Source organism: Thermobia domestica, chromosome 7 (genome assembly GCF_964235325.1).
Source record: "Thermobia domestica chromosome 7, izTheDome1.hap1.1, whole genome shotgun sequence".
Lineage (NCBI taxonomy): Eukaryota > Metazoa > Arthropoda > Insecta > Zygentoma > Lepismatidae > Thermobia > Thermobia domestica.
The window spans coordinates 116,406,049-116,420,764 of record NC_137460.1 but is presented as its reverse complement, the minus strand read 5'-3'; the positions used below and the strand labels follow the sequence as shown (position 1 = coordinate 116,420,764).

The window sequence follows — 14,716 nt, the reverse complement described above, 5'->3', positions numbered from 1 at the left end:
CATGATATATGGTCCACCAAACTGAATGTTCTTGCTGCCACACTCACACACACCAAACAATAGAAAAGCGTTAAGCAACTTGAACACTGTTGCCAGCTAAAGGCACACACACTGTTAAACACACAAATAATCCCAAACATACTCCCCCCTGTTGGTCAGCTAAGGTCTGACCAAATAAAACAAAATGATACATATAAAAAACGAAACGAACACAAAACTTGAAGCAATATTACAACTGTACTTATTTTTTCTTATTACACAAATCTCAATTCTAATCCTTGTTACATGGTAATGCAACTAGTTTCTTGATGGAATGTTTATATGTTCCAGTTGTAGTACGAACCGTCACTACACGAACTAAGAAATCCTTTCCTGAAAACACTTTTTCAATGATGCCCAATTTCCACTGCAATGCAGGAACGTTGTCTTCAATCAGCAAAACTACATCTCCGACCTTGAGATTGTGTTGCGGTGAAGTTGTCTTAGAGCGTTGTTGAAGACCATGTAAATAATCTCGGGACCATCTCTTCCAAATGTGTTGTCTTAGTTGTTGTATCTTCTTCCAACGAGATAAGCGGTTGTGTGGTAGATCGGTGAGGTTAGGCTCTGGTAAAGCTATAAGTGCTTCTCCAATTAAAAAATGTCCAGGGGTGAGAACACTGATGTCGTTAGGCTCACTTGATAGCACTGTAAGTGGTCGAGAGTTGAGACAGGCCTCAATTTGTGTGAGTAATGTTACAAACTCTTCATATGTTAACCCTGCACCCTTTGTAATACGAACTAGATGGTATTTCATTGATTTTATACCGGCTTCCCATAGTCCTCCAAAATGCGGCGAATTTGGTGGTATGAAGTGCCACTGAATTCCTTCGGTCGATGTAAAATCATGAACTTGAGAACTAAAAGGATCTGATGAAAACAGCTGATACAATTCTTTCAATTCGTTGTTCGCTCCAACAAAATTTGTGCCATTGTCGCTGTATATATTGAGACATCTTCCTCGTCTTGCTATGAATCTGCGTAAAGCTGCTATGAATGACTGCGCACTAAGATCTGTTACCAATTCCAGATGTATAGCCTTGGTGGATAAACAAACAAAGAACGCAACATATGCCTTACGTACAGATCTATTTCTAACTGCTCCTGATTTTATGTAAAACGCTCCAGCGTAGTCCACGCCTACGTTTAGGAATGGTCTGGCTTGCTGCACACGAGCTGCTGGCAACTGTCCCATAAGTTGTTTTGAACCACTGGCCTTTAACTTGAAACATGTGAAGCAATGATGGATCACTTGTTTTACTACCTGTTTGCACCTGATGATCCAATATTTCTGGCGTAGTGATGATATTAATAATTGGGGTCCAGCATGAAGTAATCTTAAGTGTTCTGCTTCAACTATAAGTTTTGTCAAGTGTTGGTTTGAAGGCAGAACTATTTGATGTTTGGCGTCAAACGGAAGCTGACTGTTCTCCAATCTCCCTCCAACTCGGATCATGCCTTCACTATCTAAAAATGGATTTAAATTGTTCAATTTACTTCTTGACGGAACAATGTTTCCATTACGAAGATGCTGCAATTCGCTGTGAAACCCAATTTCTTGTGTCCATTTGATGCAAACACGGAGCGCTGTGTGGAGTTCTTGTACTGAAAGACCTTCTGTTAGTTTGTTTTGCTTGTGTCTAATGTTATGAACAAAACGTCTACAATATGCTATTGTCCTAACTAACCTTGACAATTTTGAGAATCTTGTTATGGTTTTATTGCACCAATTGTCTAAAGTGACTGTCAATGTTATGGTTCCCTTACTCTCTGGAACTTGATCTGGTTGCAATGAATCCTTACTTGTCACTGACCAATTAGATTCTAAACTAGAAAGCCATTGTGGACCGTGCCACCATAATGAATTGTCCTTTATGGAAACTGCATCTATTCCTCTTGAAATCAAATCTCCAGGGTTGTCTGAAGAAGTTACATGTTTCCAACAGCTAACGTCAGTTAAGTCTTGAATTTGAGCTACTCTGTTGGCCACGAAAGGTTTCCATTTGTTGCACGGAGAAGCTAGCCATGCCAACACGATTTGGGAGTCGGTCCATAAATGGACGCTACTTATGTTCAATTTTAAAATTAGTAAAATCTTGTGAACTAATTTTGCCAAAACAACTGCTGCGCATAACTCCAGACGTGGGAGAGTGATTTTCTTGACTGGAGCCACAGGTGATTTAGCACATAATAACTTGACTGATATTTCTCCCTGTTGATTGATCGATCGCATATAAATACAAGCTCCATATGCTCTTTGAGAAGCATCTGAAAAACCATGGATCTGAATCTCCGCTATGTTTCCTTCAACGAGTACATATCTGTCAATTTTAATCTGATTGATTAATGGAAGTTGCTTGTACAATTGAGTCCATTTCTTTGCTAATTCCATTGGTATATTGTCGTCCCATTGAACCTTTTGCCGCCACAATTCTTGCAAAAATATTTTGTATGAAATGACAACTAGTGAAATTATTCCTAATGGATCGAATATAGTGGCAATGATGGAAGCAATCTGGCGTTTAGTTATGCACTCTTGAACCTTCATTGGTGACGTCTTGCTTTCAACGGAAATATATCCTTGTCTGGATGCCATGACAATCCTAATGCCTTGACGCCTTGGCCCTCATGGAACTGGATTGGACGCTGCACTTCTCGAAGCTCTGGCGAGATGGATTCCGATAACCTTGGATCATTCGAACTCCATTTCCTAAGTATAAAACCTCCCTTTCCCAGTAACTCTATCAATTGCTTCTGGACCTCTAAAGCTTGCTGTATGTCGCTCATGCCACTACAAACATAATCAATATAGAAATCTCGACGTAATATTTCTGCTGCTACAGGGTAATTATGCCCTTCTTCGTCTGCTAATTGCTGTAGGCATCTTGTGGCCACAAATGAAGCACATACCGTACCATACGTTAGTGTTTTCAACTCAAAAACTTGAATCGGATCATTTCTAGATCTTCTCCACAATATACGTTGTAATGGCGTGTCTTGTGGATGAACATTGATCATGCGATACATCTTAGCGATATCTGCAGTGAATACTACCGAATGAGTTCTAAAGCGCAAAATAATAGAAAATAAATCTTGCTGTATTGTAGGACCAACTAAGAGAATGTCGTTGAGGCATTTTCCGCTGTCGGATTTTGCTGAAGCATCAAACACTACACGGAGCTTTGTTGTAGAGCTTGTGGGCTTAAAAACTGCATGATGTGGCAAATAGTATGCAACGCTGACGTCCTCCTTTTTACACTCATCTATCCTTATCATGTGACCAAGGTCTTCATATTCTTGCATGAATTCCGTATATTTCGCTTCAAAGTTCGGGTGTTGATCGAATCTTCTTTCCAATTGCTTTAATCTAACCAATGCCTGCTGATAAGAATCGCCTAAAACTGTACGGTCTTCAAGCAAAGGCAATCGTACAATGAAACGCCCTGTATGATCTCTTGTTGTATTCTGAACGAAATGTCGCTCACACGCAAGCTCTTCGCTTGATCTAGGTGTAACAGTAATTTCTTCTAGTTCCCAGAATTTTTGAAGTTGTTGCTGTAGATCTATGTTTGTCTTCACAAAACATGTTGTTAATGGAATATGGGGGTCACGTTCTTGAGGAATGCGTCCTGCCACGATCCATCCCAATTCTGTCTCCTGAAGCACTGGAAAATCACCTGGCCGTGTTTTGTGTCCTGACTTCATAATTATGTAGAATACTTCCGCACCTAAAAGAATATCTATGAGTCTCCAGGCGTATTGAAAGTAGGATCTGCTAGAACAGTGTCCTTGGGAATGTTCCAATCGTCATAATTAATTCTTTCTTCCGGTAGTTTACTTGTAATGTGAGGGAGAACTGAACAACTTATATTCAATGAAAATGTGTTAACACATGAATGGACACAAATATCTACAGAGTACTTTGTATTAGAAATTGCTTGATTTATACCTTGAATTGGAGTATACTGTCTATACCGTTTGATGTTCAATTGTTGCACCAAATTCTCTGTTACGAAATTGGTCTGACTAGCACTGTCTAGAAGCGCGCGACAAGGAACCAAATTTCCCTTGTTATCCCTTACTTTTACTATTGCAGTAGATAACAACACTCTTGCGTTGGGCCTAGCCTTTAATGCACAATATGACACTTGCCCTAAATTTTCACTGGAATCTGAGTTGTTACTACGCTCTTGCACCGTAGCACTGCTTACACTTGGAAACCGCACTGATTTGTCCTTTGTTACGTCTACATGCAATAATGTATTGTGCTTTTTGGAACACTTTTTACAACCTCTCGATTTACAATTCTTCAAAAAATGATTACTTTTCAAACAATTCATGCATATTTTATTTTTACGAATGCACTCTAACTTTTGGCTGTGTGCCGCATTCACAAAAGACGAACAAGAATATAAGGGATGCTGGCTATTACAAAATTCGCATGCATTTGAAAATGTTGATAAATAAGTCTTTGATGACTGAATACTTTTTGCTTGTTTGTTTTGTACGCTACTACCATGCTTCACACCATCAATACTAGTTCTCATGTTCTCAAGCACCTGACAACGTTTCTCGAGAAACGAAAAGAATTCTGATAAAGCAGGAAAATTATAATTCGTATTTTGAAGCTCCCATGACTTTCTAGTAGTTGCGTCTAATTTTGATACAAAGTGTTAGGTCAAAATTACGTCTGTGAGGTTTACGTTTGGCTCAAGTGCTTGTAGCGCATTTATATTGCTACTAGCTGAATTTATAAAAGCGCGAAGTTCACTTACATTTTCTTTATACACTGGCTTGATTTGTAGTATTTCGTGAATGTAAGAAGAAGCAATTAGCTTTTTATTTGAATACCTGTCAACGAGTAATTGCCATGCTACTGAATAATTTGTTTCGGTAATTGGTAAATTTTCAATTAGGTTTAACGCTTCGCCCTTAAGAGAAGTTCGGAGGTACTGAAACTTCTGTACTGTGGAAATGTCTTTATTCTCGTGAATAAGAGATGTAAAGGTGTCCTTATATGATAACCAATGTTTACAGTTTCCGTCAAATGCAGGCAACTGTATGACCGATAATTTAACTTGTGCGCTACTGCTAGTGCTATTATTAACAGCTGATTCTTTATTTCCATGCTTTAAAACAAGTGCTTGCATTTGAGCCTCTAAAGAAAAATACACATTTTCAATTTCTGCACGAGCGTTAACTGCTTCCGCTTCGGGTTCGATTTGATCAATTTCAATAGTATCTTGCACCTCCTGCAACTTTGACCAGACGTTATTTAGATGTTTTAAGCGTGCACGTATTTCTTCTATATTGCCTTCATTTGGATCAAAGGCCTGAACAAAAGTGTTTATTCTGGTTAACTGGCCTCTGTATGCAGATCTTTGCCTTAAAAGACGCTGGTGTGATTCAGTCATGATTAAATGCTACGCAGAAATATGAAGAATAAAAAAAAACTACTGACCTGAAGATGATGTTTTTCTTTTTTTCTTTTTTTCTTTTTTTCTTTTTTTTACCTATGAAATATACTCCAGAAGCCTGGTCCTGGCACAACAACTGTCCGCCTACCCAAAAACGTGATTATTGCCCAACGTACGTGATAGCACCACATATAGGCCGACACAAACACATTTCTCTTCACAACAGCACAGAACAATTCTCAGAAATCTTCGCACTCATGTGGTCCGGATAGGACCAAATGTACAATATGAATGTATATATTTTTTCACTAAAGTACAATGACAATGCTAAAAACAATGTTCATACTAGTGGACTGTAAGGCTTGGTTCGTATGCCACATGAATGCAACCAAATATAAATTCACTGTGTTTAATGATTACACCTTCAGTTTGCACACAAAAATAATACACGAGAATAAACATATTCACAAGGTCTTTAGTTGTAAATGTTTGTAATGCGATGGCTTACTGTTTGTGCTATATTGTACGATGTTCTACCATGATATATGGTCCACCAAACTGAATGTTCTTGCTGTTACACTCACACACACCAAACAATAGAAAAGCGTTAAGCAACTTGAACACTGTTGCCAGCTAAAGGCACATACACTGTTAAACACACAAATAATCCCAAACATATGGCAAATTTTAAATTATTGATTATAGCTTAGACATGAGCAAGTTAGAAATTTAAAAAATGCTTTAATATGAAGCCGAAAGATGTACTGTAAAATGTTACAGATTTTTAAAGCCAAATAAAGTGTATATAGTATCTACAAGAATAAGAAATATCATATACGGGGCATTTAATTCCCCTGTTGATCATTTAACCCTTTCACTACCACTGGGACATATGTGTCCCACGATACATCCTCAGTGGACCCGTGGTAATTTACCGCGTGTTATTGGTAAAGAGAGGCCTGCTAATGATTTACAGAATTCTTACGAACATTATCAAAATAGACAGTAGTGGAAGTGAACGTAGTGATAATGGAACAGATGAAAGTGAAAAACAAGGTACTAGCAATAAAACAGTGATTGCATGTACTGTCATTTGGAAAAGGATGCCGAAGTGTAAAATATTCGTAATCATAAATACAACCCAACGGTTTTTCTGACAATATATGTATCATAACTGAAAATACAAGATGACCATCCATGTCACTACCACTGGGACATATAGATCCCACGTAAAAATATCAGTGGAATACGTATGTCCCACCAATCCAGCGTCGAAAAACGAAACGGCGGAAAATGTTTATATATATATATATATATATATATATATATATATATATATATATATATATATATATACATTTGAAAACAACTTAAAGAAACCACGTATTAATGATTCTCGCTCCGAAAAAAATTGGTAGTGAAAGGGTTAAATGTTAATGTAATACAACTACATGTTTCTAGGAACAAATTTCTAATGCTTCGTATTAATTATCTTTAGTGCTAATAAAGCAGCGGTCTGTGTATGTGGGTCATCAGCTTTTTGCACAAAAGCAAGCGACTTATGCCCACTCACAAGATCAATCTCCTACGAAGCATTTTTTAAAATTTAATTTCGACAAGGGGAAAATTGTTGATAGGTCAACATGTATGCATAAAGGAGACGATAAATATCCGTGACTTAAGATGTTGCTAACTTAATAGTTCTGGGGGTAGCTGAGATGAATACTATCACTCTATACCGCTCAAGTTCAACTGTAGTCCTCATTGCAATGGAATTCGTATCAGAAGGCATGGAAATAACATATCTAACATTCCAGATTTTAATGCTAGTTGTCGGGATCGCTAGGCTGTTTGATGACAACTCCTATGACATTTGAGCGCAAGTTTAGGCAAGAAGAGAAATGGCAGCCGCTTCGCGAACTGACGGTCACAGCTAAACGCGTTCCTCTTCTGTGTTTATTTATTACACTCATATTCATAAGGACAACGTCAAAGGCGTTACCTTTCCTCATTTATTTATTTATTTCATTGATGTTGACAAAGGGAATGGCGCAATTGTTGTTCTACTTATTTATTCATCTCTCTCATGTCCTCACCTTCAAATATATTGAATAAACCTTATCATCCCGGTGCAAGAAACGAATACTTCAGCTACTATATATATGCCAAATGAGACATAAAGAGATAGTTATATGGTATTGTTCTGATTCCCAAGATGCTTTCAGTTGTATCAATCCATTTCAATTAGCATACGAAGGTAAATAGTATACAATGTTAACATTGTCGTGTAATGTTTCTAAGAACAAACTTCATAATACTAAGATTATATAATGTGTAGAAAATAGTACAGATGCAGAAGTTTTCGTAATCTACGGTGTAACGAAGCTTCTCTAATTGCGGTGTTAATGTAATATTCTGCTTTAACATTATGTGTACTACATATATAAACACAAGTGAGTATATATATATATATATATATATATATATATATATATATATATATATATATATATATATATATATATAAGATACCAGTTTCTGCCTGACTCTATTTACGTTCCTTGTTTTTTTTTTCATTGTATTACAAGCGGGTGGCAGAAATTCGATGAGGATATAAGAATCTACAATTGGTCGTTAGTGAGGGAGCAATTTATTTGAGGTTTAAATGGTTAGTCAAACACTAATCGACTTGGAAGGATAAATCTTGTGAGTTAACAAAACAGAGTGGAGGCACAATTTTGTTTGCGTACGGCACTATGATGGTTTAGAATGTTATAGACGGAGTAGAAATCGAGAAACATAAAGACAGCGGTTGAATTATTTCCTATTCAGAGCGGATATAAACGGTTGAATCGATGCGGCGATGAAAATGTTTTATGTGTGTTCATTGAATGGCCTAGCGTACGTGTACCTAAAATATATTTACAAGTATATAGGAGCGGAAATCTCGATCCAGATTTTCGAATAACAGAAAAAGAAATGAAAGCGAAATTGCTTTAACTTTTTATTATGATTTTTCTGGAGACCGGATAATAAAGAACATAGTTCTCAATAGAATCGAGTCAAACGGAACGAACATTTCATTCGACTATATTTTTCAGGACAATACAGGCTATATTTGTACATAAGAGCGAAATGACTAATCTTTTATATTTCATGTAAAAAAAAACATAACACTATTTTATTTTTTCGTTCCTTTTGTAAGGTAATTCTAATTATCTTGATGCAATCAAAAATATATTTGTAAGTTAAACATTCAGTTACGAAAATTAATACTAAGTAAATGGCATTAAGTTACATTGTGAAAGTATGGTACACTTTGAAACTATGAGCACTGAATACTGAAGCTTCCAATTGACGTACAGGAATAAGATCAGAGACGAAATTATAATTGGAACGCTCAAGCCATATCAAAAAGACACTTGTTACAATGTGTTAGCATTTGTGTTATAGGAAGATTAATACTGAAACCAAATGTAGTAGTGGTCACTATGGAGAAGCTAGAAGATCTAATATCATGTAAAGCAAAGAAATCCAATTGTTTTCGAACCATAAAATCTAATTTAAATTGTAATTTATGTTGTCGCTGTGAGACTCAATATACCAGATAGATATTAAAACTTGTTTCTCACTTCCTTTCAAATTGTTGCCTTAATACCTCCCATATCGTTAGTCTGGCAAAAAAGTTGAATGACTTTTTTGTAACTTAATTGAAGGTCTTTCAAATGGTGTATGAAATCATTGCCACACCCTGTTCCCATAACCTAAAGAAAGACTGGGAATTTGAGGTGGGTATGAATCCGCCCGGGTGTAAGGAAAGTAGACTCTTATTATTCATCAATTAAACCCAATTTAACATTGATGGTATAGTATTTACAATAATAAAAAAAAAAACAGTTTCTAGTGTCCATTTCCTGTTCGCCTGTGAACAAACGTTTAATGTACTGGTATTATATTATCACTGCGAGTTTTCCTGAAAATGTTTGAATAACTAGTACTTTTATTCTATCGCCTTATATTTTTCACTTAATATCTGAAAATGACCTGCTTTTTGTTGCAACGTTTAATTATCGAAGCTTATAAACTGATTTTTCTTCGAAATTCATTCTACTAAAATTATATAATAATTTATCTATAATATCAAAATACAAGACTGCTTCAGAATACTTTTTTTGCAAAAGATTGATAGACTCATATCTTGTTCTGTTTCTAGACAATAATATTTTTGAGAATACAGTAGTTAGACGTATGTTCAACCCCAATGTGAATGACAAATCATATTTGCATTGATCAATGGACCTGTCGGAATTAGCCAGGATGACTGATACTAAAAAATACCGATCTTCACGATATTCCACAAAATTCTAATATATGTTACCAATATCACAGTATTGATTATCCTGAGTCAGTTATAAAAATCATAGTGGAACAAAATGTCACTACGTCCCGATTCCTACACGCCTTTCACCCACATACTACTTACCATATTTGTAATTTAAAAAAAAAAAAAACAGTGATGATAACTTAACGGAAGTCAGTAGCAACATAAAGTGGGGTTCACATATCAAACACACTAAATTCAGTATTGACAAAATTGGGGTAGTTTGAAATTTGTGTTGGGAACTGAACATTTTATCATGCAAGAATTATCTGGTCATAACAACTTACTTTATCTGTTAAAAAAAATGAAGCTACACACTTGGTTCATTCTGGCATGATAAAACTTTCATTTCATTCACAAATGTTACTGTGTCTCTATTCTGTAAAAAATATAGTAAGTATATTTTGGCATGGCGCCTCCCAATAAAAAACTGAAATATCACTTCATTCATGAGCCATCATTCATACATTAGAAACATAAATCACAGTTGGACATAAATTATTTTATCTGAGAACGCATATGTACATTTTTAAATCATTGTACGTTCAAATAGAGAAAACACTCTGCATATGGAGAAAACAGAGTTTTAGGATTATGTGTGGATAATCAAAATTAACCATCATACAGAATTGTAACTTAATCTCCAATCGGTCAAGGCATTTGCTGTAGGTCCACCTTTCGTGTTGTAGCGATTTCGGCGTTGCACAATGTAATGAGATATGAATATTTGTCCGCTGATATGGCACCCCGTAGGTGCTGCGCAAGGTTGAGATTTTGGAAGTTTTAGGTCCGTGAATGTTCTCGTTGTATTCATGGAAATCCTTAAAAAGAGGCTACAAAGGTAGTCAGAGCAAATTTTTAAACGATCTGTATTTTGGATCTTTGTTTGAAATTCGTTAGCTCAAAAGCTACAATTTGTTTGTTTACTATAGTTTTAAGCGCTACATGGTCAACTAACAAGAGGTAGGTGACTTCTAGCTCATTTATCCTGTCATTATAGAAAATTTTATAGTGCATAAAATCCTCTGTTCGAGGCTGCGCTGTAAATAGCAAGTTATTCTAGCAGGGGAGAGCATGTGTTTTTCAGGAGTGGGGTTTTTTGCATACTAAAAGTACACCATTTTTTTAGAGTATAAAAGGATTAATTATTAATTAAGGATTAATATATACAATTATTATTATTATTATTATTATTATTATTATTATTATTATTATTATTATTATTATTAAATAATTCATCAATTTAAAGAAAAAAGCAAGGGGATGGAAACCCGTGAAATGTTTCGAGTATTAATGGTCAGATGGCAACTGCAGAACCGGCCTGTTGGTAGTGATTTTAAAGTACCCTGCGTACTACGTGAGAGGCAGTAGAATGGCAGTATGCAATGAACTTAACAAACAATAATGGGCTAAATGAGTTACCTCTCTGATTTCCGAAGAGTGCAAATTGTTGGCGCTCAGTTATGTGCTGAGAACGTGACGCAAATGGGAAATATGTTTCATATTCGCGACAAACAGAATGAATCCAAAACGATGACGAGCTACAAAACTGACTTCGATACTACATTGGCGTAAAGGAACAGTTGTAATATGTAGAACCTAAATGACAGGTCTCGCCGAGCATTAAAACGGATTGCCACTCAGAACGTCGTCTGACTGCCATGCAAGCGAGCGATGAACTAAAACTGCACCTCCCATAACCTATGTCGACCATCATAGTTCGCCAGGAATTATATCACATGGATACACGGAATCAGATTGCAGGGCAAGAATTGATTATAACAAACCATAACGCTTGAGTACAAGTCCAATAGTGCCGTAAACATACACTACAAGGCGCTTGATTGCAAATATGTGGTATAATCGGATCGGCCATGGTCCGCCTTATTTCATTCACGGTCCGTGTTTATAGTTAGCGAACCCCAAACAAGCGTATGAACCGCAATGTTCTCATTCATCTGTCAAACATTGAGGGTGTTCTGTGATGCTGTGGGCCACAATATTCTGGTTTTCAGTGCGTCCTGTGCTAACGCTTACCGATTTACGTCATTGTCTCTAATCATGTAGCCATTTTAGGAGACCATGCGTACTGTATGGTCCAGATGTTATTTCTCGGAAAAGAAGGCATATGTTAGGATGGCAATGCGCCCATTTATACAGCTGTAACTGTTGCAGTGTGGTTTGAGGAACATTGGGATGAAATTTAACACTTTCCTATCGCCTGCCCCATTCTTGTATCTAATTTTAACATCTATAATCCGTTTTAAGGACCACGAATCCGGCGCAGATTTCCGCTCCATCTTCTCTTACGGAACTGAATGATGCAGTGGAATGATAACATATTAGGGTGGCCAACTTTTGAAAACGGAAATACCAGACATCCTCCTAGAGTACGTATACCCTTAAGATTGTGATATCTCGCACGTCAAAAATGTGAACCACCTGAAAATGGTTACTTCAAATAAAATTGAGCGATTCGGAGTTCGAATTGAGTAGTTCTGGATTTGTGGAGTTGGAAGAGAGAAAAAGAATAAAAACAAGGGTTTATTACTTGATAAAACATAATCTGTCTTAAGAAATCAATTAATATGATTTTATATAATGACATATTAGCTTATTTTTCACGTTTACACTGTATTTTGAATCAAAAAATATTTTTAGAAAAAGTATCATATAATTGCTAATAAAACAGGCCAAACTTGATAAGAGTTTCATAAAAAAAAAGCTATATTTAAGGCTATAAGTATTTCGTATATTTTTTATGGCTAAATGTCTCTCCAAATACGCTAAATTTAGTCAAAAAATAGACCAAATTGGCATCACTGCCACCTTGCAAACGATAACATCACTGCGACGAAACAAGAAATTCGTTACGGAATGGAATTGTGTTATGACCTTGATCAGCCGGTTGTCAAATGTGGTTCATTTTAGAATCCAGATTCAAATAAATCTCCTTTCCACGGAATTTAAAAATAAAATGAATAGAATAGAAACTAAGGCTAAGAGGACTAGTAGGCTAAGAGGAAAATTATCGGACATTTAAAGTCCGGTTTTGAGGTCGTACCGGATTCCGGACAAGGAGGTCAAAAGCCAAACTGTCCGGTAAAATACTACTTTCTAACATTCACAACCTCTATTGCTCAGAGTTATTTTGAGGACGAAAGGAGGATCCAGCACCATATTAATTAGGCAAGTTGCACCTTTATCAAGAATTTTCATTAAATTGAATGAATGTGACCTGTATGTAATACACTCATAATCACTGAACATTAACGTCTCATGGGACTATTATAACCTATTATTTGTGATTACGTTTTTCTTGTATTTCTTTAACAAAGGTATTATTATATATATATATATATATATATATATATATATATATATATATATATATATATGTTTTATTTTAATGTATCTCCTGAAAGGCTAACTTAAGACTTCTACAAGAAGTTAGCTTCATTAAAATATCAATTAAGCATGTTTTATTGAACAAAAGCAGAAAAAGAAAAATAATTACATGCAAAAAAGAAAAACAGAATACTAAGAAAAAGCACTAAATTTCTGATCATTAACTACAATATGAACAGGAAAATATTAATGCAAGCTTATTCAAGAAAAAAAGTAATCAAGAAGAAGAAGGAAAGAAAGAACTTAATAATCGTGGGCTGTATAACTAGAACAAAATAATTAATTCCTTTAATGATTTTGTATGAATGTCTTTTAATTAATAAAAGATTTTTCCTCTCAATGCTAATTTCTTTCTTTCCTGAATACGTATTTCTTCTTCTCTTTTCAGGGTTACAAAGAAATGACGATCCAGAAGCTTCTTGTCCTATTATTTTAAGGATTACAGACTGCTAATAAAAGTATACGTATTGTTCTTAGTTGAAGGACTACCGAGGCCCGGATTAGCACCTAGACTCAGTGGACTGAAACCTAGAGAGGCATATTTGGATGTCTCTCCCAAACTTATGTATTGCAGAATAAATTAACTTCATTGAAGAACTGGATATTTGTTATCTGCACGTTTATGCATTTACAGATTAGAATAGGCCTTTCATTTTTCGAAATCAAAATATAGCTCCATCAAAATATAAAATTTTCTTCATGTGTTAAAACAGCAGTTTCAAATTCGTTAAATAGAGGTATATTTAAAATTACAATGCATGTTTGTCGTCGACTGTTCCGAAAATATAGTCTAAGGCGCCAAAATGAGTTAGTCAAGTCGTGTGGCAACCGTTTGTTCACCTTGTGACAGAAATTTAATTTAATTTCTATAATTTTAATTATCATGAATTGCATTCTTGTAGTCGTCAAGGAAATAAGTTACACATTATAACTCTTCGATCGATCGTTTTCAGACGAAGATTGAACTTTTTTTCATTCTGTGCAGCACTTACTTACATCAGGGTCCTGGAAATCTCCGTTCGACTCTCTGTTTTGATCTGACCACAAATATTCAATAATGTTAAAATCTGGCTCTTGAGCAGACCAGCAGAGGTACTTAAGGTTATCTTCATGTTCCTGAAACGAAGCTTGAATAGAATTAGCAATGTGTAGTATACTAACGCATGGAAGACTATGTCGTTGTGGGGGAGCATTTGTAGAATAGGATGCACTTGATAACCTAAAACATCGTCTGGTACTACTTCATCCTTTGACGGATAACAAGAGCAAGGGAAAATTATGAATTGCGTCTCATAGCAGCGCAGAGTAACTCTACCACGTGTAACTACAAGTAGTAACCAATCCGTATCCATTTTCACTCGTACGTCATACTTAGATCGTGGATATTTGGTTACTGCACATCTCTTCAGTGTAGGAGGGTGGATTCGATCCCATGTTGAACTGTAGGTCCACGTATATTATTTAGCCTGGT

General features: G+C 35.8%; 2 protein-coding genes across 2 annotated transcripts; both read right to left on the bottom strand.

The window, feature by feature from the left end:
* Positions 1 to 271: 271 nt before the first annotated feature.
* Positions 272 to 2,587, bottom strand: LOC145689303 (uncharacterized). The gene has a single exon (XM_081763444.1). The coding sequence runs from the start codon at positions 2,585 to 2,587 to the stop codon at positions 272 to 274; it is 2,316 nt and encodes a 771-aa protein (XP_081619570.1).
* Positions 2,584 to 3,744, bottom strand: LOC145689302 (uncharacterized). Its single transcript, XM_081763443.1, has one exon. The coding sequence runs from the start codon at positions 3,742 to 3,744 to the stop codon at positions 2,584 to 2,586; it is 1,161 nt and encodes a 386-aa protein (XP_081619569.1).
* Between the last annotated feature and the right edge of the window lie 10,972 nt (positions 3,745 to 14,716).